The following is a 25,157-nucleotide window of genomic DNA, read 5'->3' as shown; positions in this document are numbered from 1 at the left end:
TCTGCTAAATGAAGTCTCCATTCCCTTTATGTTAGCTCTTCAATGGTATTAATAATATTTCTCTCACCCACATCTCTGCCTTCTCATTGCCTATGAACTACTCATAAGTGAATAAAATCTGTGCCAGTATTTCCCATAGTTGATTGTGAAGAGCTGGGAGAGAAACAGAATTCAAATTTAAAAATAAAAATCAGGATAACCCTTGTGGTGTTGGAAACGCCTCTGGCTGAGCATTTCATAGTGAAAGGTAATGAGGGAGCCCTTTCACTTGAGAAATTAGTAACAGGGATGAGACGTTCACAAATTCATATTAGAGAAAATGTAAAGGATCAAATAATGAAAATAATTCATTTAGCCCAAAATGCCCTGGGAAGCTCAAAATTCTCCCTGAGTGTCCTCGGATTTCATCAGGTGCGCTAGAATACAGCAGGGGCTGAAATGGAAGATTATGTGACGTAGGACCGTCTGTCTCTGCGATTCTGAAGGCTCCTGCTCTAATTCAGGCACCTGCCGGCTTCCCCACTGCCTCTGTGGGCTGCTGTGTGGCCGCCAGGTGGACGCCCATCTGCAGGGGCTTTCCTCGGACTGGAAGCCCCACCCCGTGGATTATGAATTATAGACCCTGTCCTTCACGGTTCTCTCATAAAGGCCTTTCTTTCTTTCTTGGAAAGGAATAAAGGTTTTCATACTCCACACATCATTGAAAGTACAAAGTTATAAATTAGCATGTTTTTTAATCTATATTTGCTAGTACCTTCTTTGGAAAACCACCTCATGGTAAGACTCACATTCCTCTAAAGATATTTTACTTTCTGACTGGAGTGTAACATTCTTGATCATTTATTTAGTCTGAGTTTCCTATCTGAATTTTATCTGAGGTACAAAGATGATAGATTTCCACATATTAACATCTCATTACAAAGGCCTCTTAAGGACCAGAATTCTGAGTGTCCCGCCTAAGTTTTTAATTGTGATCAGAGAGCACCTTCCAGAGAGGTTTTCTTGTTTAGCTCTGGCTCTCCTGCTCTGTCACTGTATCTCTGTTGGCCACTAAAAAGCCTGAAGCCATTATCTACCTATTTATATTACACATCAGATTCTTTCATACTGACCGTATCTATCTACCTATAAATGTATTGATTGATCATATTCATCTATATGCACAAACGTACATACATGAATATTCTGTCCCAAAGGATACCACTATCCATTGATCATATATTCCATCTGCACTATTTCTCTACTATATTCTTTCTTTTCCATGAAAGCAGGCTGGGACCTGAGCCTAAAATTCCTTCTTTCTCTTCAATCTACTTACTACCCTTGTAGTCCCTGCCACATTGATTTATAGGTACTTGTACACATGCTCATCTCAACCACTAGATTATAACTCCTAGAGAACAGATACTATATGTCTCTTACACACATTTCTATCCTCAGTGATTAGCGTGCTATGCTGCACACAGTAGACATTGAAAAACGTTCATAAGTGAATGAAAATGCGAGAAACTACACAGCCCCGGAGGTAGATAAGCCATCTGAACACCATCCAGCCTCTGCCTGTCCCTCCCACTCACTAACCCGTCCCAGGAGACAGTGACTGACTCTGTTCCTTTTAGTCCTTGTAGGCAGAGTCTACAGAGACAGTGTCGTTCAGGAACACCACCCGGGCTGCTGTGTCACACGGCTCCTGGGGGTCCTCTTCAAGGACATATTGTTGGTTCCAGGGAGCGCCATAGAGTTGGGCAAAGCAGCAGCCTTGACACCATGTTCTTTACAGCTAGATTAATGGTTCATTAATGTGATTCTGGGATATTTAATAATACCATTCCTACTGACAAAAAGAACAAACAAACCACATAGCTTATAGTAAAAGATCAGTAAAGTGAGGGTAAGAACACAAGTTGAACTACGAGGAGGGTGAGATAATTGTGTCAAAAGTCCTAACTGAGGAAAACTACAACTTATCATTAACCTAACTCTGAGGCCTCCATAGCCAAAGTAAAAAAAGAAAAATATAGTGAATTTTGTAACTTGCGCTGTATTTTTTTTAAAAAAATAAAATATTCATCAGAAATTACTAATACAAAGCACCCTAAACTCTCAGAAAGATTCATTATGTTCATTTTATTAGACAACAAAATGAACATAGATTTTTATTAAAATGGCAGTTTAAAGCAATTTTTAAAATAGGCAGAAATGACCTTCATAAGTATTTTTAATATATCAACCCTTAGTAAAAGCCTATTATAAATTTATAGTCCCACAAAATGATTTTTCAAAGGGAGCTAAAGCAAAAAACTTTGAAGCTGGATAAATTTTTGATGATCTGTGTTTGAAACAGAAGTAGAGATTAGATAATCTCTGAGTTGAGAGTATTAACATACATTAGTGTATATTAACATACTATCAATACAGTGGCCTAAGTATTAATTTAAGCTAAATCTGCAGGATAAAACTTAGGGAAACAGCTTATCCTTCTAGTTTTTCTCTTACTAGAGCTATTTTTATATGTTTCTTAAGACATGTACCTTTGATGTTAAAAGGGTCTTCAGTCTACTTAATCCTTAAAACTCTTAGACAGAGACTCTAGAGAGATCAAACCCAAAATAGGTTTCTTCAAAGTAAAGGGAAATAACAGATTTTCCTCTTGGGAGTCAGCTCTGTACTTTTTCTTTGTCAAATGTATGCTCTGCTGCTCTGTGGTTTCAGTTTTCTCCAGCGTGAGGGGAACAGTCTAGAAGGGGCTTGTTCCTCCCCTTCATTCAGCCCTAAAAATTCTACCTGACACCCCTTTAGATCTATCTCAAAAAGGAAAAGAGAAAAATTGCCATCCATTCTATCATTCTTCCCTGCCCGGGCCCTCCGAGCACAATTTAAAACCCGGTATACACCACAGTTCATCTGTAGCTAGGGACGCCACGGGGCTCTCCGCCTGATGGAAATCTCCAGATGAGGCCTTCTTTCATCACCTGCTTCTGTTCCTTGCTGAATGATGCATCAGCATCAATAGGATTAAAGAATTTCTTCAGAAGGTAATAGATTTGTCATTTTTCTAATTTCCTAAGTATCAGTCTGATTTAGACTGGTGCATGGCCTGATTCGTACAGAACTACGCAGACATCCTAGATATTCTGTTTTTATAGATTCACAAAGTAATAGCCCCAAAGATGTGACAGTGCAGAATGTTTGAAGTCACAGCAGAAAAAATGGTTGTATCAGGAAGGGGGGAAAAAGCTGTTGCAAATATCTAAGTGAATAAAACCAAAGTTAGTATAGTCTGTTACATTTCTATAATTCAGCAAATCCAAATCACTGATGCCAAATTCTGAGGTTATATACCTGGGACAAGGTGGGCATCTTAATGGCACATCCAGTACTTTTTCCCGAAACATTATTCTCTATACATGGGTGAGGACAGCTATAGCCCTGCATCTCCCAGTGTTCCAGAGGGAAATAGAGTGTTGAACTGTTATGAATTAAGTCAGAACACCCAACTGGTGATGTAGGGATACACACCTCTTTGGGCTTAAATTTTCCAGATATTTCTAGATACCCTTAGTTCTTTGCTAGCTGTATATATGTTGAGTAGATAAAACCTACCATATATCATTTTATATAATATAAATATAAACATGTGATTTTGCCCCTGAACCACACCCTTCTTCTACCTTATAGGTCTTTGGATGATAAATATGCTATGATTTGAAAGCCTTCGGTGCCTGAGACAAGGCTTTCTAGAAATCCAGTAGAAGCATAATAATTAATGCCTTATAGTTGGATAGTGTCTTGCAGTTTTAGAAACACTGTCACACCATTTCTTTGAATCCCCAAAACAACCCCAATAAGATAAAAGGTGAATTGTTATTGTTATTCTCTTTTTGCAGTTGTGGAAACAAGTTCTCCAAGGAGGTAAAAGCCTTGGCCAAGGTCACAGAGCTAGTTGTGTGAGACCTCAGTCTTAGAGCCCCGTGTCCCACGCTGGGAGACCACGTGGCACAGAAAGCAGCCTGCACTGCCACCTCGCTGTGGTTGACACTGGACAAGCTGTTCAAGCTTGCTTATCCTCAGTTTCATCATCGTAAAGAAAATAATGCTTAACTCAAAGATGAGAGAGCAAAATCGAAATAGGATAATGTACACGAAGTTGCTATACTTCAATTTTTTTTCTTTCTTTTTTGATTACTTCTTAACAAGCCACGGGAGAGACCAACGGAAAGATTTCCTCTGGTCCATGCTGTACCCCAAACACTACCTTCTCCTGAACACTCTCAGGCTATTTTAAGGGACACTTTAAAGCTGGGTAAAGTCCAAGATTAACTAAGAAACTATTTTTGTGTATTTCCAATTCTGTCTACTTTCACTTGTTCAATCAGCCAGGAAGTGTTTACTGACCACCCACTGTGGGCCAGGCTATGTGAATAAGGCAATCATATTATTCCATATCATGCTCATGTTCTTTCCAAAGCAAATGGTACCATTTTCCAGTTCAATTGAAACATTAGCCTTAAAATTTTTATCTTTTCGAGGTTTGAACCTTTGTTTTTGAGCAGGAGTGACCACTGGCCCTCTCAAGAAAAAAAAGGAGTATTTGGGGTATAATTTTTCCAGGATTCCTTTAAGGAAAACATTATTGGAAGTAGCAGCCGAAAAATAAGCTGCTATTTAATAGTATCCGTCCATGAGTAACAGCACATACATACACACGTCAATATTTCACAACTGTTGTTCTTGTATTTGAAGGTTTAGTAATGTCATCAGAGCCCACACTCGCCTCGAGTCAAGATACAGCAATAGCTCTGGAGGATCGTATGATGAGGATAAAAGTAAGTACCAACAGGCTGGTGGCTTTCAGGTGGGATGCAAATGGTCAAAGAATGGAAAATGAGTATTTTGAGTATTCTTGGTCTAATTACTAAAAAGGGCTTATAAATGTTAAGTAATCATTTAATCCAACAAGCACAGAGTCAGCATCTTAAAAGTTTTTTTTAAAAGCCAAGTGATGGATAAATCAAAATTATAAAAATTCAAATTACTACCCAATGCCATGCTTTTACATTCTTGGCATTTTTCATTGGTGAGGCAGTTGGGAAAAGGCTAGTAAGACATTGGCCCATTAGAAAACAAATGGTGCAGTTCAGTTTTTCAGTCTACCTTGGGAGTGGGTTTAGCCTTGAAGCTTTGTGATTCTTTTCACTCGAGACAATCTGTTTTCACACTGAATCTCTCAGCAGCGTAGTCTCAGTAGTGAAAACCTTGCTCAGCTGGGAGATAGCTTTGTTACAGGAGTTTCTTTTGGCAGTTGGGAAAACCAAAAAGGTCAATACATTCATTGATTTTGTTTGAGCCCTGGACAGCTTCTGTAGATACTGAGTAGATATGGAGTATGAGTTATGAGATATGGTCATGAGTTATAGGAATTCTGGAACCAAAGAATGTTCCCGGTGACATTTCCTTAAATATGCTAAGGAAATCAGTAAACTATCTTGTGGGATGTATTTTTCTATTTTGACAGAAATTGTAAATATAGTGATAGGTCATGAGTTAAGTTCCTTTTGTAAGTCAGTGTATAGGTCTTTGTAGTTGTTGTTTTGAATTGTTTTGTTTTCGTAGGAAATGTGCAGATTCAGGTAAGAGCTAGGTGGTTATAACGATGCCACATTTCAGCTACTTTTGCTGTACTTCTGAATGCACAAACAGGCAGGTCTTCTCCATTCAAAAACCAATGGAAGGAGTATCTGAAACCCATATGTAATTGTCATGCTCTAGCTTAGGTTTCAGCTATGTCCCTATAAGACTTTCCTAGAACTGTCAATAGGAGGTAAAAATAAAGCTGTTTGTATTTTCCTTCCTTTGTGTCTCAGCAGAGGACTACACTATCCAAACACTGAACAGTCAATCTCAGGACCACAGACCACTAGTTCTAGAAGGAACAAGATTTTAGAGATGAGGAAAACAGTACCTGAGAAATGGAGAGTTGTTGGTTCAAGAAAAGTTACTATGGCAATATTTGGTAACCCAAAATTTGAGTACAGAAAAATTGAATTTTAGGCCACCTTAATTCTCCTCAGCATGTTTTTGCTGATTGGATATAATCTGAGAACATCATTGAAACAAAGAATAGTATATCCTTTCCTAACATAAGACTCACAAGTTGTTTCTTGTTTTAAATTCTTCAATAGTCTCCCTTTTTTACTCCTCTTTCAAGTTTTGTCGAAGAGTAGGTAATTACTTAGAGGTACATTTTGCAACTAATTTATACTGGATGTTATGCCAACAGTTAATTTGCTGAAAATAAGTCATTCTGTAGGTGATTTACTAAGAGTTAGAAGTGAGATGAGTTACTAGTGCACCTGCTTTAAATTATTTCCAGGCTCAAGTTACTGTGGCCAAGCTTCATGTCATAGAATTCTAGGGTGCCAGTTGCTCATTTATCGCTGTATTAGAAAGAGCCAACAGTCACTGTTTCTGAGTGACATCCTGACCTTACTAGCCAAAACTCCCAGAGCTCACGTCCCAGGAGAAGTGGGGTGCTCTTGGTCCTAGTGCCTGTCCTTGTTCGAAGCCTCAGTTGTCGCAACAAGAAAGCATCCCTTCCACCCACTCTGCTGACTGGTAGGGCCAGTGTTCTACACGGGACCAGCAGCATCACATCAACAACCTTTCACTACCTTTCAGAAGTGCAACCAAGAGAAACTATATCTGGGGAAAATTGCCTAAAGACAATATAATACATCCTTCTATCCCAATATTAAGTCCACTTGTCTGAAGCCACATGCCTGGGTCATATCATGTGTCCCCAGGGGAATTACTTTTGTCTGGAATGTGCTGGCCTGTATTGACAGCATGATAAGAGATAACTCCATGAAATGTGTCACTGTGCTTACTTTAAAGATATTGTTATGAAGTTCATTCACTCAACAAATGTGTATTGATCCCCTACTACATGCCAGGAGCTGTTGTAGGTAGTAGGAAAACAACAGTGACCCAAATGGAGAAAGTCCTCACCCTCCTGGAACTTACACTAGAGGTGGGGAGGCAGGCAGAGCTGCTGAATCAGTGACCTGTGCACAGAGGTTTGGGGGACTGAGAGGGACTAGAGCAGGGTGAGGGGTAAGAAGTGATTGGGTGGGGTGGATTTAAATAGAGTGGTCCAGGAAGGCTGCTGTGATAAAGTGATATTTAAGTGGAGACGTGAATGAAACAAAGGAATGAGCCATGCAGCTGTCTGAGAAGAGCATCCCAGCCCTAGGGAATGGCAGACGTGAGGGCCCTGAGGCTGGATGGGCCCAGCCTGATCACAGGACCACAAGGAAGCCAGCATGACTGGGGTGGAGTGAGCAAGGGGCTGGTCACAGGGGATAAGCCAGGAGGGGAACAGGGGGAAGACCTTGTAAGGCCTCAAAGGCCACGGAGTGGATTTGTGGGGAGCCACTGGAGAGTGTTGAGCAGAGAAAGACACACGACTGAACTTGTTTTAAAAGAATTGCCCTGGCTGCCCCGTGGAACGTAGACTGCACAGGGGCAAGGATGGAAGCAGCGAGACAGTAAGGGCTTCTCTTAGTAGCCCAGGTGAGACGGAGTGGAGGCTTAGGCTTGGGGGTAGTGATGGACATGGGGAAGGGTGGTCAGATTCTAGAGATGTTTTGGAGGCAGAGCTCACTGAATGTGTTGATGATGGCAAGTTACTAAACCTCACTTTCCTCTCTACAAAATAGGGATAAAAATAGGTACCCATCATTGGGCCATTAAAATGTGAGATGCATAGAACAATGCCTGCATTGCATAAGCACTCTGTGCTAGTTCCTAATGTCATTACTGTCACCATCATCATCATGCTTTTGAGTCAGATGTGCGATGTGACTGGGAAGTCCGGGATGACCCGAAGGCCCTTGTCCTGAGCAAACTGGGTGTATGGAATTGTGCTTTCTTGATATTGGGAAGACTGAAGGAAGAGCAAGTTTTCATAGTGATGGGAATTCCCATGATTTAATGTTTTTCTTTGTGTGTGTCTATATTTTCCTTTGCTTTATAATGAATAACTATAAATTAGTCAGCAAGTAATAACTAATCAAGTAATTACCTAAACAAGTAATTCTAACCCACTTGATCATGTAATTCATACTCACCAAATGAAATGGTTGGAAAGTTATTTTTACAAGCACACATTTTAAGATTCTCTCTAAAAATACCAAGTAGGGAAAACAAAAATATCCTCTCCCTAAAAATACAGCACACTTGCCTTTCTCACCCTGCAGATGATCCAATTTCTCCCTACACGGGCTGGTTGCTGACTATCACAGAGACCAAGCAGCCGCAGCCCTTACCAATGCCTTGCACCGGAGGATGCTGGGCCCCCCTGGTTGACTATCTCCCAGAGACCATCACTCCCCGGGGGCCACTCCACAGGTGAGCAGTGTGTACGGGGAGGGGAAAATGACCCCTTAGCTTCGACTGGACTTTTTTACCTATAAGAAGAAGAAAACCTATTCTAGGTCCCTCTAAATGAAAATGACCTTTTAAATCAGTAGGACCTTGGCCGGGCGTGGTGGTTCACGCCTGTAATCTTAGCACTCTGGGAGGCCGAGGCGGGTGGATTGCTCGAGGTCAGGAGTTCGAGACCAGCCTCAGCAAGAGCAAGACCCCGTCTCTACTAAAAAAATAGAAAGAAATTATCTGCCCAACTAAAAATCTATATAGAAAAAAATTAGCCGGGCATAGTGGCGCATGCCTGTAGTCCCAGCTACTTGGGAGGCTGAGGCAGTAGGATCGCTTAAGCCGAGGAGTCTGAGGTTGCTGTGAGCTAGGCTGATGCCACGGCACTCACTCTAGCCTGGGCAACAAAGCGAGACTCTGTCTTAATTAATTAATTAATTAATTAATCAGTGGGACCATGCCTGACTTGACTGCCGGCTCCCAGCATATTAGCAGAGCTTGGCCAAACCTTAACCAATGTGCAGAGCTGCCCTGTGGTCCTTTGAATTTCTCCTTGATATAATCTTGCTATGGATATGCATTCCGTGACACTTTTCAGACTGCAACCAACCTGAAAAACAGGGACCTTGTCTTCAACTTCTCTTCTTCCCTCAGCTCTTATTCCCTAGTGACTAAAAGACTCTCCATTAGGTGATTAGCTCAACCAATGTTTTTTCTGGTTGTGGAGCTCTAGGCTATGTCAGAAGTTAAACTCCATTTCCCTGGAATAAGAGTCTTACATAATTCTTCAAAAAGACTTAAGAGTTGCATTTAATTGTGACTTAATGATCTATCAGTGTATTTCCATCCTCTTCAGAAGTTGCATTAACTTCATCATTTCTTCGATCAGGTGCAATATTGCTGTCATTTTTATGACTGAGATGGTGGTGGATCACAGTGTAAGAGAAGACTGGGCGCTTCATCTGCCGTTACTACTTCATGCTGTCTTCTTAGGTAAGACTGGATCTAAGAAGAGTTCCAACCAAGAGGGTTAAAAACATGCAGAGGTAATCCACAGAGATTTCCTTAGACATTGACATCCTGCTTGTCTCATTTCCCAAATATTTGGTCTCCTCTGTTTTTCATTACCCTTTTGTGGCATCTGTTCTAAAAATTTCAGTTGATCGGTCATTATTTGAAATTGTCCCATGTCTAGGATGTAAATATGGTGGTACCCCACTAATGCTATTAATACATCTATGAAGATATCCAAAATAAGTTGGGCCTTTTTGAGGGTCTTTGGCTGAGAGGATAAATTTAAAGACATAAGACATGGTTGGGACAAAAAGAGAAAGAAAACAGAACAGAGTGGGCCAAGCACCAACCTTTGTAGAGCAAAAATGGGAAGAGAAGACTGAAAAGTTCACTTAGAGATGAATAAAATTAGAATCCTTCAGTAACAGGGATATGCAGGGAAGGAGGAATGCTAACCACGTCAGATGCTACAGAGAGGTCAAGAGAAGTCCATCTATCAGCATTTTATGAGAACATTTCACTTAAGAAATAAAGCATTTTATTTTTCCTAAGCCCAACTTCTTTCTATTGGTAACACAAACAATAACAAAGAAAACTAAACATTCTTTTAACATGTTCCTCCTGGGTATCCTGGAATCTTTACTATCCCTGGAATCTAAACGAGCTTAACGTTTGTTTATACTAAGAGATTCCACCGTTTTGTTCCAGGTTTGGACCATTACCGGCCTGAAGTCTTTGAACACAGCAAAAAATTGCTTCTTCACCTCTTGATTGCCCTCTCTTGCAACAGCAATTTTCATTCCATCGCTTCTGTGCTTCTGCAGACTCGAGAAATGGGTGAAGCTAAGACTCTAACCGTCCAGCCAGCTTACCAACCTGAGTACCTCTACACAGGTAACGAGAAGGAGTGGCAGAGAGCCTGAGACAGTCACAACTGGAAAGATAACTGAAGGCCCATGGAGCCTGAGTTAACTTCTCTCATGCTATTAATATTACCTCCAACCTTCCGAGTGATCAGTTAACAGCACAATAAATATGCACCATTTCACTTCATGTGAACTTGCCTCTCAAAAGCCTTCCTTATTATTATTTTAAAATATTTTTCCTGGTTATTATGATTGCTGTTCCCATCGAATATGTTCCTACTGATACATGAAAAATTTAATTTCCATAGGCCAAAAGGTAGAAGTCCAGAACACCAAAAGGTAATACACAAAACAGTGGCCATCTCCAGTGTCTGAGTGCAGGTCCTGGCCAGGGTGCCAAGGTGTCAGCTGTGCACTTTCTACTGCCCCTGAAGGAATTTTCATTTTATTGAATGACTGACTTTTTCCTAGATGGCACCATTAATGAGAGCCTATTAAAAGTCATTTCTGTTTTGAAACCAAAAATTTCTTCTTAGAAATGGGAACGGAAGGCATTAGCTAAATCAAAGAAATTATTCTGCTGTATCGAGCTGTTTATGAAAACTTTCTCCAAAGGGGTGATCAGTGGTTTTCATTTAGGACAAGAACATTAAAATATCTTAAAATTATGATGAAGATTACCAACAGAGTTCAGGGATTACCTTTTAAATTATTTTATACATTATATTGGCACTGGATATGGTATGGCATTTCAGCGTTACTGGGTGCCTTCTTCATGACTTTGAAAAGGATGTACCTTTTATTTATCACTTGTACCCAGCACTGTCTTCACTTCTAACAGATATTAACATATTTTTTGGAAAACAAATATGAAGTTATCATTAACTCTGAGATCTAAGGCCTGCTAGCCTCAGTTTAGGCTCTTTACTTTGAACCAAGCTACACTTAATTGAAAATAACCTATCAATAGCCTCTTTGAGACACAGAACTCTCTTCACTGTAGATGCTAAATTAAACTGAAAAGTTCTGGCTATTCTAAATCCTGAGAATAAGGATGTATTCCATTATGTATGTGGACTTAGGCTGAGAAAATTGTAATGTATGTTAAGTTGTGTAACTCTGAGTGCCTTAGTTTTGCATTCATTATACCACTGATGTGGTATAAAATGATTTAGAGTGGAGATTTACCTCACACCCCAAAATGCACATGATGTCCTTAGGCAAGACAAACAATAGCTAGCTAGAGTGATCATTCATAGCACACAGGGAATAGATGTACAAAGAGTACAGGAAATGTCCCCTTTTTGTAAATATTTATTGAGCATCTGGTTTCAATGATAGTTGCTTTCAAATCCACACTAAAAACCTGTGTGATAGAAAGTATTGTCTTCACCTTATTATAATACGAAAATGAGAGACAGAGAATTATATAAACTCCATGAGTTTACAGTATAAGTCACAGAGATGCTATTCAAACCCAGGGCGCCTCACTTCTAATTCAAATTACCGTCAGACACACCAGGACTAGGTACTTTTTATGATGATTAAGTGGGAGAAAAGGGATGGTCGCATGTATACATTTTCAAACCCAAGGCATACCCAGATGTAGAATGTCAACCAAATATGTAGTGAAAAAACATAGTATTTACGATACACACTGGTTGACACACTAGTGCAACTGATTCCAAAAGCCATAGCCAAAATCAAGTGTTTTCTCTCCAAAATTTAAATAACTGCACACATCTCTGTGCACCTCGGGACCTCATTAAGCATGCTGACAAGCACCCTGCCTAGCACATCCCTCCTGACCTTCTTCTTCCACCAGGTGGCTTTGACTTCCTGAGAGAGGACCAGTCGTCCCCAGTGCCAGACTCGGGGCTGAGCTCCAGTTCCACCTCGTCCAGCATCAGCCTGGGGGGCAGCAGTGGGAACCTCCCGCAGATGACCCAGGAGGTGGAAGACGTGGACGCAGCTGCTGAAACAGATGAGAAGGCAAACAAGCTCATTGAGTTTCTGACGACTAGGTAATTAGGGTTTGGGTGTCACGCTGCTGTTTGCAGGTTGGGCTTTTGGAAAAGTGCCAGTGCTTTAAACCACACAGATGGAAAAGTGATCCTGGAGTTCTGACAAATTCCTGTTTCTCTTCTAACTTGCATCTGCTAGTATCTGTGTAAAAGATAACTGGTAGAAGTTATCTAAGATCCCACTGATGCGACAATTGTTGGGCAGGGAGATTTCGTGATGCAGCAGATGGAGACAGGAGACAGTAGTGCCCCGCAGTGAGCATGACTTTCATCATCTATTAGAGCCGCCAGGATCTGCAGCTCTGAGATATGGCAAAGAACATCACTCTGGAAACCAAGGGTATTAGCCACAGTTGGCCCAGGAGCAGCTGCCAAGGGGACCACTGTCAGCTCCTCTGGTCCAAAGAGTCATTTGTAAAGGGAAGTCAGAAACCAGAAACAACAGGAAGCATTCTAGGAAAGGAATCAAGCTAATAATAAATCACAACCAAGAAAAACTGCAAGCAGTCCTGTTTTTTCAGGTCTTCTGGTTCTCCTAATTAACGATTTAGCTTGTAAGGCTTCAGAATTTCTAAGACCTGAGGTCTGGTGTTTGTAGAGGGCCATGCTTACCTGTGACCTGGTGGCACGCTTTCTTTCCTCAGTGAGTTAAATCCTGGAAATCTAGTCTGTGTATGTGTTATGTAATATCTTACATGATTTTTCTTTCTATCAATTAATGCAAACAATGCAAAAAAAGCATTTTCTTATTACAAGTAATGACTCAGGTTATTTTGTGCAGCTGCCAGCTTAATATGGGGTTTAATGTGCAGGAAGCGTAGGAAGGGGGCTGATGGCACCTTGCACACAGCGGGTGTGCACATCCAGGGGACTTCAGAGTCCTGAACGGTTTGTCAGAGGAAAGATATTGTCACCTGTCACCATCTGTCAATACCATGTGTTGGGAAAGGCTGTTCTCTGAAATTCTCCCACATGGCTCCATCCTATTATTATTGAAAACCAAGTAAACAACAGACGCTATGTCTTCAGGTTGGTTCTACAATATTTGGCAACTTAATGATGTGATCCTGATAAAAACCTTCTCTCTGCAAATGCTAAAATGTGAAAACTGAGTCCATGTCTAAAGCTATATTTTATTTAGCATTTTATATCATTTTATTTAACAAACAAACACATAGCACCCAGGAAATGCCAAATACTGCTCTGGTGACTCAGGAGGTTTTAATTTTGTAAATAAATTTAATTTTAAAACATAAAAAACTATGCCTCCATAAATTAGCTAGATGTGTTTTGAGTGTGCTGGTAAGTTTTATAAGACAGAAATGTACCCTCAAATTAATTCGTAAAATTTTTAAAAATATATTGTACCTTTGGAGTCAGAACTGCATGTATGGGTTTAAAAATGCAAAATGAGATATGTTCTTGACATTTTGTGTGTTTTGTTTAAGGGCATTTGGTCCACTTTGGTGCCATGAAGACATCACTCCCAAAAATCAAAATTCAAAGAGTGCTGAACAGCTCACTAACTTTCTACGTCACGTTGTATCTGTATTTAAAGATTCCAAATCAGGTACTTCATCCTATTTGCCCAAATCCCTCTTTCAGCGTTCTTCTGTAATGGAGCTCACTCTCTCTACACGCCTACACACCTTGTAATGTGGTCCTGACACTCTATTTCTATAGCATAAGCACATTCATGGGGGAGTTTTGAAGCTTATTTCAGATGCTGTCTAACTGAATGACAGTTAATACCATGAATATTTAAATTATGCTCTATTAAATAATTTCCCCAACCTCACTTTTCTACTTGCTTCATTTCCCTTGCTAGAATTAAACTATGCCCATATTAATTTTATTTAAAGAAGGCCATGAGAAATAAATCTCATAATTGACTCTCATCAATCTCAGCTATGAAAAATAGTCTGGTTAAATGTCTGGCTGAAATGGTCAAACTGGTTTTAAAAAAGAAAGGAATCTGTGATAAAATATTTTTGGCTTTAGAAGTGTTTGCTTAACAATTCTTGTGCAAATGACCATTAAATATTCTGAACACAGTGTGAGTGAGTCCTAGTTAAACTATAGAGGCATCAAAATACTTAAGTGTTTGTCCTCAGCTGAATTCCTATCAGATCCAATTTGGCCTGGGCTGATTTATGTGTGAAATTTAAATTGGTTCCTCAACATGTTGTAAAACTATCTCTCCCTTTTTTCTCGCACCAAGCCGGCAATATTAAATACAGTTCGCTGGCTTTTCCAGCTGCTCTAAAAATTAGCACATTTCCCAGTTTGAAACATTTCAGATTAGCCACATCTCTTTTCATTATCAGAGAATACTTACAAGGAAACAAAAAGTACTGATAAACTGAAATGGGAAAGTCTTTCTAGGAATGGGATTGCTGTCTCTTGCTTTGAATTTCCCTTTTCGAATTTGCTTGAAATATTAAGACCTCAAAAGTCACTTAACAATCGAACACAAACCCAAAGAAAGAAATTTACTATTTGTATGTGAACCATTAATTTGATTGTACAAAGATAATAAAAGATGAGAAAATGTATGAATGCCTTTTACTGAATTCTCAGCAGGTACTTCAGGCTGCTTAAAAGCTAAGTCTTTTCGCATCCTGATCAAGCTATTTTTACTCACTCTGATTTCTCTGTACATCCATGCTTTCAGCCTGTTTTCACTATACACACACACAATGTGTTCCTGGAAATACTCGTATTAGTCAGAATGCGATAGCTGCTGTAACAAACAACCCCAGAGCTCAGAGGCTTAGCACAAGAGAAGATTGTTCCTGGGTCATGTAACAGTTCAGTGTGAGTGTTCAGCAGGTGGCCTTCCACAAGGTGCTTCGGGGACCCTCTAGCCTGTGGCTCTGCCACCCTCTAAGCTCAGAGGCCTCTGCTGGACCCTCTGCATCCACCAGCAGGTGGAGAAAGAGAGAGTGAGTGGAGGATTCCTCAGGATGCGTTGACCGGCCAGGCTTGAATGGGGCGTCCAGGGCTACTTCTCACATTGTACTGGCCAGAATTCACACAGGTGGTCATATCTAACTGCAAGGAAGTCTGGGAAGTGTAGATTCACTATGTGGCTGCAAGGAAAAGGAAACCTTTTCTTTTTCCCAAAGGATGTCATTGTGGAGGTGGAGTCCACGGTCCTACTAGCAAAGTTCTAGTCTTCAAGTTCATTATCATTTAAATAAGCATTTGCTCATTGCCAGGGGACCTAACCCCCACATATAAAATGGACTAAGTAGTAAAATGTGACTTGATTAAAAAATATATATAAAATATTTTTTTGAAACACAGTCCATTCGTAAGTTATGAACTGCCCATATGGGTTTAATGGTATATTTACACCCTGAATATGTTTGAAGTTCATTTTCTGGGACCCTGTTTTCTCTGCAGGAACATTTTCTCATATAGTCTATTTGTCCCTAGGGTCAAATAGCCAAGCTCAGCTAAGAACAATGACATTGAACTATCCCTTCTGGTCCACTTTCATGTGACAACCAAAGGTGTCGCAGAGCCCGTGGATCATAGAGACAGCCCAAATCACTGTTTTCATCCAGTCCTCTGACTCTCGTAGTCTGCTTTTCTCCCTGCACAGAGGCGCAGCAAGTGTACAATTTAATGACCCAGAATTCAGTCATGTGCTTTAGCTCACATTTTCATTCCCATCTGATTAAATGGTTTTCTGATAACTGAGGTTACCTTTATGCTATTGGAAGAACAAATATTCGGGAAAAGTTTAAATTATGTCTGGCTTCTTTGCAGCATCTGCATTTCAATATCTTCGTATTTACAGAGCAAAGACTTTGGTACAGGCCTTAGTTGTGTTTGAGTTGTCTCAATCCACTAGCAAACTCTCTTATGAAAAAGGAGTGAAAGTATTCTATGTAAAAAAGTAGTACGGAAGAATAATATAGAAAAATAGCAGGGAAATAAATAATAATACATTTGTGACACATACTATGTGTCAGATACTGCACTAGGCACTTTATCAGTTGTTTAATTTCCACAGCAACACTATGAGGTAGGTGTTATTATTCATAAGGTAAAGATAAGATAACAGGCTCATAGAGAACAAGTTTCTTTCCCAGAGTTATAAAGCCCCTAATCCAAAATCAGGATTTTCTTATTCTAAAGCTTCTGCCTCTTCCCACTACACTATCCTCCCTAAGATTTATTTAACATTTGGTTTTAGTGTAAAATGGTTGATTTTCAAATAAGTGCCATGACAAGATAGCTCTGTGCAGTTAGCCTGTTTTAAGCTTACAGGTAACTTTGATGCCCCAGAGTGTGCAGAGTGAGGCTGACCTATTCCCCGTCTCTTCTTGCCCTAGGTTTCCACCTGGAGCAACACTTGAGTGAAGTTGCATTACAGACAGCCCTCGCAAGCTCTTCCAGGCACTATGCCGGTCGGTCCTTCCAGATATTCCGGGCCCTCAAGCAACCTCTGTCAGCACACGCCTTATCTGACCTTCTCTCGAGATTGGTAGAAGTGATTGGAGAACATGGAGATGAGATTCAGGTATGGAAGGGAAAACCACTGAGCGCATGAAGGCTGAGCTCTCTTACGGCAGTGATGAGAGTTAACTTTCTTTGAGCCTTTTATTAAAAAAAAAAAAAAAGTTAAAGGGTGATTTTTATATTTACGAAATCACTCCAAGGAGTGTTGTTCTAAACATTAGATAATATCTAATAATGGATATTACCTCTTTTATACAAGCCAACAACTGGAAATTCTTCAGTGGCTCCTTCTTTGTTGTTTTGGGGGTTGGTTTTATTGGGTGGGCAGTAGGGGGCTTATTTTGTATCATTTTGGTTTTTTGCCCCCAGCCTAGGATGCATTTATGCAGTCTCCCCACCCAGAGCAGGGATCTCCATTATACCTGTATGAAGCACCACCCCTCCCTGTGTGGTTTGCCTTCTGTAGACCGAGAAGAGCTGAAGAAGGAATGGAGAGAGCAGTTGCCACAGGAAGACCGGGTAGATAGAGCAGATATTCCAGAGCTGGGCAGATTGAAAGCCAAGGGCATTACAGGCTCTGCTTCTCAGGCCAGGCCCTTCTTTCCCAACAGAAATGTCCCTGCATCTCAGGAAAGCCTGCACACCTGCAGGCGCTACCTGCTTTTCCTCCTCCTAGCCACCGGAAGTGCTGCCCAAAATGCCACTGAGACACAGGGCATCCTATACCTCATCTCAATCTCTGGCTTTCAGACATTGCCACTCTGCATCTCAAATGCCCACCCTCCCCTCAGCACAGGGTGGTGCTTGTCCCTTCCTGTTAGATTTCAAATGAATTTGAGCTATTGAGGCTCTCAGACAGAGAGAAATAAATCTTTATGCTTATCTGCTAACTCCTAAGGCATCTGAATTTCCTAAGTGGCCCGTAAAATTTGTTTTTAGACTTCATAAATTAAAGCAGCAATGACTGTCTAAATTCAATGATATTAACATTATTGGGATAAATTTTGCATTAATTAAATTTATCATCAGGAAGTTAACAGAGGCTATAAGCAATCCGAAATGTCACCTTTGCATGTTTGGCAGGGTTACGTGATGGAAGCGCTCCTCACCTTGGAGGCTGCTGTGGATAACTTGTCCGACTGCTTGAAAAACAGTGATCTCTTAACTGTGTTGTCCCGGTGAGAATCAGCTTAATGACGTTTTGAAATCAAATATACTGTACTGAATAGTTGGGAGATGCTGGACTTTGGGCAGAATACAAAGAACAAATCTCAGTTTTGAAATCTATTTATGACCTGAAAAAGTATGTATGATATTTTCTTAATTTAAAAAAAAAGTTACAACACACACACATACATGCATTGTGGAACTATTCTTAAATGTCAGGAAGATAGACACCAAATATTATCTCTAAAAGATACACATATTAATGATTTTTTCATTTCCTTCTTTATGTCTTTGAATATTTTTTCAAATTTTATATAATAATTATCCTGTTTATTATGTTGATAAATAGAATCTAAAACTAAATATTATTTTTTAAATGAATATGGACAAAGCTCATCTGAACCATGACTATAAAAATAGTTGGAATAAATATTGACTTTACTTGAAGAAATTCCTACCTTGGTACCTTTTTTTCCCTCCTGCCCATGTTTAATGACCCATTTCAAGTCATTCGCAATTGCATGTTCTGTTTGTGTCACTGAGCTCATCTGGCTTGAAATTGAGTCAGTAATGTTATCTTGTACCCATCGGGCTTTGTTTCATTTTTAAATTGAACGCTTTTTATGGGCAGGTAATTACATTATGACTACTACCATCACACATATTTATCTACATGAACCTACAGATTTATCTAAATCAGTAAAAATTTAGCAAGAATGTTGATAAAAACTTTTATTTTTTTCAGCATGAATAGATGTAGAAATCATTTTTGATAAGTACAAAAAAATTCCTTTGACATGAACACTTACTAACTTCTTTATAGATAACATAATTTCCATTTCTGTTCTCCTTATCAGTCACTTAATAAACTATTACAGTTTATGCTTATCAGGTACATTTTATTTCATAATTATTCCTATCCTAATTCAAGCAAAAAGATAAATGAAAGATCAATAAACTTTGAGGACAACTATTGAATTCTTGACACTTTCAATAAGTGGAAGTCGATACTGAGTTTTGTTTTTGTTTTATTGGTAGTTTTCTTGTTTTGTGTTTCATGGCTTTAAGTTTAAGGATAAGGAAAAAGAAATTAATAGAAAGTAGCATTTCCAAAGAATGGTTTCCCTCCTTTAGTGTCTCTCTGTGGACTTGAAAGGACTCGTTTTCACTGAAGCATGTTGTCACTCTATTAAACTTGTTTATTTTTATACCCAGGTCTTCATCACCAGATTTAAGCTCAAGCACTAAACTAACAGCCAGCAGAAAGAGCACAGGACAACTGAACGTGAACCCTGGAACTGCCAGTGGAAATACTGCCACTGCAGAACGCAGCCGGCATCAAAGAAGCTTCTCTGTGCCCAAGAAGTTCGGTGTTGTTGACCGATCCTCTGACCCACCCCGAAGTGCCACACTGGACAGAATTCAGGCTTGTACCCAACAGGGCCTCTCCTCAAAAACCAGGAGCTCCTCCTCCTTGAAAGACAGTCTCACAGACCCATCCCACATCAACCATCCCACCAACCTGCTGGCCACCATCTTCTGGGTCACGGTGGCCTTGATGGAGTCTGATTTTGAGTTTGAATACCTAATGGCCTTACGGCTGCTGAGCAGACTCCTGGCGCACATGCCACTCGATAAAGCTGAGAACCGAGAAAAACTTGAGAAACTCCAGGCACAGCTCAAGTGGGCCGACTTCTCCGGGTTGCAGCAGCTGCTGCTGAAAGGGTTCACGTCCCTCACCACCACAGACCTGACCCTGCAGCTTTTCAGTTTGCTGACCCCAGTGTCCAAAGTACCCATGGTGGATTCCTCCCAAGCTATTGGTAAAGCCAGCATCGTTCACTCTCTTACAAGTCTGGTGGTGGTTGTGTTCGTCCTTGGTGTAATAAGATGTTAATAATATGGACTTACTGCTTTTAACGATTCTGCTTAGAAATGCTTCTTTGGGAATAGTTTCTTTTTTCTCTTGAACTACTATCCAAGTCTTAATTATATTATAGAAGATATTTTGAAGGCAATAGCATAAAAGGGGCAGAAATTATATATACAATATTAGTGATTTCTTTATGCCTTCCAGACCAAACTACAGGTACTACTTATTTATTCCATTGCTCTTGTACAGACTTTTTCCCCTTCTTTTCTTAACTCCCAAATCTTTTATTTTCATTTACTTTCTGTTCCTCTTCAAAATTCTCTTGGTTCCCCATTGTTTTGAATTAAGCCAAATCAACAAATAAGATTTTTAATATGATGGCATGTGGCCCAGAATTCATTTCATGAAGCTAGAGCTTAACACAGAGATACTAAAACATTTCTCATCATTCTAAAGAGTCTTTTCAATTACATGACTAAGACTTAAATGGATTGACCTGTGTCCTCTCACGCCAGTTTTTCTTAAAGTATGTTTTTTGATAAAAATTTCAAACTAGTGCTTCAGTTCAGTTCAACCTGTGCCAATAAAATCCGTGCCAGTCATCCTTAATTCACAAACAGATCATGGCAAGGTAACTGCTGTGTCTTAAAATTACAAATCTCCTGCAGTGGTTTCTTTGTAACTGGTGACATTGTGGTTGTACATTTTTCGTGGATTTTGTGTTAGATCATATTTAAGGTACTTCAAAAGACTGCTTTTGTATCACCTCCGAATCAAATCTTCAACATGCCTTCCCACTATTAACAGTGAAAACACGCTGTGTTCAGCTGTCTCCATTGTATCTTCTCTGCTGCAGGGTTTCCACTGAATGTCTTGTGTCTCCTGCCCCAGCTGATTCAGCATTTTGAAAATCCCAATCAGTTCTGTAAGGATGTAGCCGAAAGGATTGCTCAGGTACGAGTTACGGTTCCAAACTCAGGCAGGTCCACACAGGCCTTCAGGAAGGCCCAACGTCAACCAGAAACACCAGGCCCAGAGAAAGCAATGCTTTTCTCAAAACCTGCAAATAATAACTGATATCACCAGTAATGTACATGTATGGATGGTGAATGCAAATTGCCTAGTTTGCTTTCATTATTGAGAAAACATTATTCAGAATTTGTGAAAATTATATTAGCCAACCTAAGCACTTCTGTAGCTACCAAAAAGTATATCAATCTACTATCCAGACTGCCAAAACTTACAGTAAAATTGCTAACCTTTCTTCTTTTTTTTTTTTTTTTTTGAGACAGAGTCTCGCTCTGTCACCATGGCCAGAGTGCCGTGGCATCAGCCCAGCTCACAGCAACCTCAAACTCCTGGGCTCAAGCAATCCTTCTGCCTCAGCCTCCCAAGTAGCTGGGACTACAGGCATGCGCCACCATGCCCGGCTAATTTTTTTTCCATATATATTTTTAGATGTCCATATAACTTCTTTCTATTTTTAGTAGAGACGAGGTCTCGCTCTTGCTCAGGCTGGTCTCGAACTCCTGACCTCGAGCGATCCACCCGCCTTCGCCTCCCAGAGTGCTAGGATTACAGGCGTGAGCCACCGCACCCGGCCCCTTTCTTCTTATTCACTGGAATATTTTATCCCTAATTGGTTTTCTTATCTTAAAAGGTTTGTTTGGAAGAGAAGAACCCCAAACTTTCAAATCTCGCACATGTTATGACACTTTATAAAACGCACAGCTACACAAGGGACTGTGCCACGTGGGTCAATGTGGTTTGTCGATACCTTCATGAAGCATATGCTGACATTACCTTGAATATGGTTACCTACTTGGCAGAGGTAAGCTTTTAAATTAACGATAAAATCTATCATAGCTTCCATGGGTAAAATATTTATATAGAACTGATAATATACTCTTAACCTCCACTTATTGAGTACTTATATAATATATGATATAGTGCCATTGTTATAGATACTAATGGAATCATTTTAAATCCTTGCAACAATCCAGCGATGTAGATATTGTTACAATAAAGAATCTGAGGCTCAGCCAGGTCAAATAATTTGCCTTAATTTTAAGGCAGCAGAGCCAGCCATCGAACCTAGATATAACTGCCTCCAAAGCTTAAACCCCTTCTGTTTACTACAGTAATGCCTGTCAGTGCATGGCAGAGAGGAAAAAATTGTATCATGATTGCTCTGGGTGTTCAAATCTCACTTAAGGAGTCACTGTGTGCCTTGATATGTTCAGTGTTTGTTAACTCTGAACTAAGTAACAAAGCATACATTCTGACATAAACTTTTTATCTTCACCTGTTATGTTTGTTTTTAAAACTGGAATGGTATTTTGGCCATCATACCAAGGTGTTTCTAGCACATTCATTACAAACCCCCTACCCTGACTTCTGTGTGTCATGGTGCTAAAAATATTGGGCAAGAGATGAAACATATTCCATTTAGCACCTCCAGGCCCCAAGTTTAATACACAAGGTCATGAAATCTATGAAGCAAATAATTGGTAACAGCTAAAACAGCTACCTTGTTTTAGCATTTTCAGTGCTGCTCCTCCTCCCAGGAAATGCCTTCATACCTGTTGATAGGGCCTGTCAGAAGACATGAGGACAATCCATTCTAGTTTTCCTTTTAGTTATGTCATCAATCTAGGTTCCAGACAGGTTAAAAAATCAGCCGTTTTCTCAAAGGGTCCACAAGCCTGAAACTGTCTACCTAGCAGAGAGTAGACGCCCCATCTGTCCACATTTATAGTAATAGTTGATCCTGCAGGCTTTTGACTCGCACTACAGACTAGCAACACGTGGACTGTATTCAGACTATTGACAGCCCAAGATTCATTTGCTCTTTCTACACCCACATCCCCAGCATGTTAAAGAACCTCTCATAAATGCCACCTTGCTGCTTTTAATAATCACCTGGTCATACCTGTCCCTGCAAGAGTTACTAAGCAAGCATGCACATACTTCAGCACACAAGAAGTGCTGAGACAATCGATCCAAACACCCTGCTCACAAAGGCAGATAATTCCTGTTATTTTGTTGAAAAATATCAATTGACTCTACCTTGCCCAAAGTAGAACTATCCAGTCAGATGGCATGGAGATGTGGATATGTTGTCTTAGTTCCACACATTTGAGAAACTGGTCTTCACAAAGACTTTTCCAATTTACAATATTATAAACAATGTATAAATATTGTTGTTTTCCCAGATCCCCACTAAATTTTATCATTCCATTTATTCATTTTTTTCAGTTTAATGCTTTTTATTCATACTTTCAAATTATTTTCATTATGTATTTTGTTTCTAGTGAAAATATTCATTTTTCCACACAATAGATTTACATAATTGTTTATTTCCTCATGTATTAACCACTCAGTTACTTCCTCTCACCACTTTTGATGTGGGATTTTAGTGTTTAGGATCATTTCTATTAATTATTTATTTAGAATAATACACTTATCATGATGGCTGTCATTTACATTTTCTCATTATTTTGCTTTCCTTTTGGGTATTATCACTGATTTATTTTTTTTCCTTGCCTGAAAAAGCAGTAGATGTTCATAAGAGAAAACGTGGAAGGTACAGAAAAGTTTTTAAAAAGAAAGGAAAATTACCTAAAATTATACAGAGAAACCCTATTAACTTTTTCTTATTTCTTTCCAAGGTTATTTCTATATAACACACCCATTCACATCAATATTGACATCTTCTAATATATAGAAATTGTGTATCCTTTGTTTCCTACTTAATATTACCTGATATTCTTTATTATCTTTAAAAATGCCATTGTATTAACTGCATGATATTTCATCATACAATTTACTGTTACCTTACATATCCATTTTCCTGGTGTTCAATATTTAAATTGCTTACAAAGCTTTCTTTTGTTTTGTGCATGATTTTTTTAACCACTATAAATAATACCATGGTGAAATCTCATACATAAATCTTAGTGCCTATCTATGGTTTGGGAAATGCTCCAAAAAGTGTAATTACTATTTCAAAAGCCACAGACCTCTTTAGTGCTCTTGGTCTCATTTGCCAAATCATCCAATCAATATTTCCACTGATGGTAAGAATACCCATTTCTTTATCTACTCCATCAGTAGTGAATATTATCAATGTCTAGTCTTTGCCAGTCTGATAACCAACAGACTGTATCTTTCATTTGAATTTGTAATTTTTGATAATTAATGGGGTTTAATGCTTTCCTTTGGAGGTTTATTTTCTTATATTTCATTGTGTGAATTTTATGCTTATGTATTCACACGTCCCCACATAATATAATGCCTTTTGATAACATCTTCATCTCTTTCCTAGTCAGAATTTTATTTCCCCTGCTAAGAAAATGTGCAGTCATAAAGGTATGGGAGACTTGGGCGCTTCCATGTGAAATCTGGGGTACGACTGACCGCGGCTGCACTCTGTCCCTGCAGCTGCTGGAGAAGGGCCTCCCCAGCGTGCAGCAGCCCCTGCTGCAGGTGATCCACAGTCTGCTCAGCTACATGGACCTTTCCGGCGTCCCTGTCAAACAATTTAATGTGGAAGTTCTGAAGACCATTGAAAAATATGTGCAAGTGAGTATTTGCATAACTTCACTTAGCAACCAAGAGAGTCATTCCAGAAAGACTGATGCTTTGCCTGTAGCCTGGCCACAAAGCTGTTTAGGTGCCAGGTGGTGCAGTCATCCCTTGACATCCATGACACGGCGAAGGCAGTCAGGAGTGGTCGTTGACCACACCCCGAGTAGTACGCTGCAGAAAAATACAGGACAAGAGTCTGGCGTATTCCCACGCCTGCAGAGGACACACTTCTGCCTACTGGGGCCACAGGCTGGGAGGGCAGGGGCAGGGTCTTATTTTCAGTATCCAATTTCAGAGAAGGAAAGGGGAGAAGGAACTTGCATGTGTGCCAGGTTCTAGGCTTGGTGTTTCAACATGTGAAGGGTTACGCAGAAGTTAAAATCATCACTTCCAAGTGGAGGGAATTAAGGTTAACAAATTTGTGTAAATGCACTTGAATATACTCCAACAAACAAAAACTGTTGTGGGGATAAATAACACAGAATGTGAATAGTTGATGAAGAATGCAAGGGGATTCATTATACTAGTCTCTCTGTTTCTGTATATATTTTAATATTTCCATAATAAACAATCTTTAATTTAAAACAAAAAACAAAAGACTGGCCCCAAGAACTCAGCAAAAGGTGGAGCTGGTGTTTGACCCCAGGTCCACCTGGCTCCAAAGCCATCGCTTTTGTTTCATTGTACCAGGCAGCCTTCCCAGCAGGACCCCTG

General features: G+C 39.8%; 1 protein-coding gene across 1 annotated transcript in view; it reads left to right on the top strand.

The window, feature by feature from the left end:
- The window catches only part of FRY (FRY microtubule binding protein), a 231,492-nt gene that overhangs the window by 160,497 nt on the left and 45,838 nt on the right, over positions 1–25,157 (top strand). The window contains exons 36-47 of the mRNA XM_045566954.1: positions 4,744–4,826; positions 8,259–8,409; positions 9,326–9,429; positions 10,159–10,344; positions 12,142–12,340; positions 13,789–13,910; positions 16,687–16,874; positions 17,897–17,991; positions 19,196–19,803; positions 20,710–20,807; positions 21,514–21,684; positions 24,297–24,437. Of these exons, the coding sequence (XP_045422910.1) occupies positions 4,744–4,826; positions 8,259–8,409; positions 9,326–9,429; positions 10,159–10,344; positions 12,142–12,340; positions 13,789–13,910; positions 16,687–16,874; positions 17,897–17,991; positions 19,196–19,803; positions 20,710–20,807; positions 21,514–21,684; positions 24,297–24,437 (2,146 nt within the window). The remainder of the gene's footprint in view (positions 1–4,743; positions 4,827–8,258; positions 8,410–9,325; positions 9,430–10,158; positions 10,345–12,141; positions 12,341–13,788; positions 13,911–16,686; positions 16,875–17,896; positions 17,992–19,195; positions 19,804–20,709; positions 20,808–21,513; positions 21,685–24,296; positions 24,438–25,157) is intronic.

Source organism: Lemur catta, chromosome 13 (assembly GCF_020740605.2).
Source record: "Lemur catta isolate mLemCat1 chromosome 13, mLemCat1.pri, whole genome shotgun sequence".
Classification (NCBI taxonomy): domain Eukaryota; kingdom Metazoa; phylum Chordata; class Mammalia; order Primates; family Lemuridae; genus Lemur; species Lemur catta.
The sequence above is the reverse complement of the archived record's forward strand: the minus strand, read 5'-3'. Positions and strand labels throughout refer to the sequence as shown.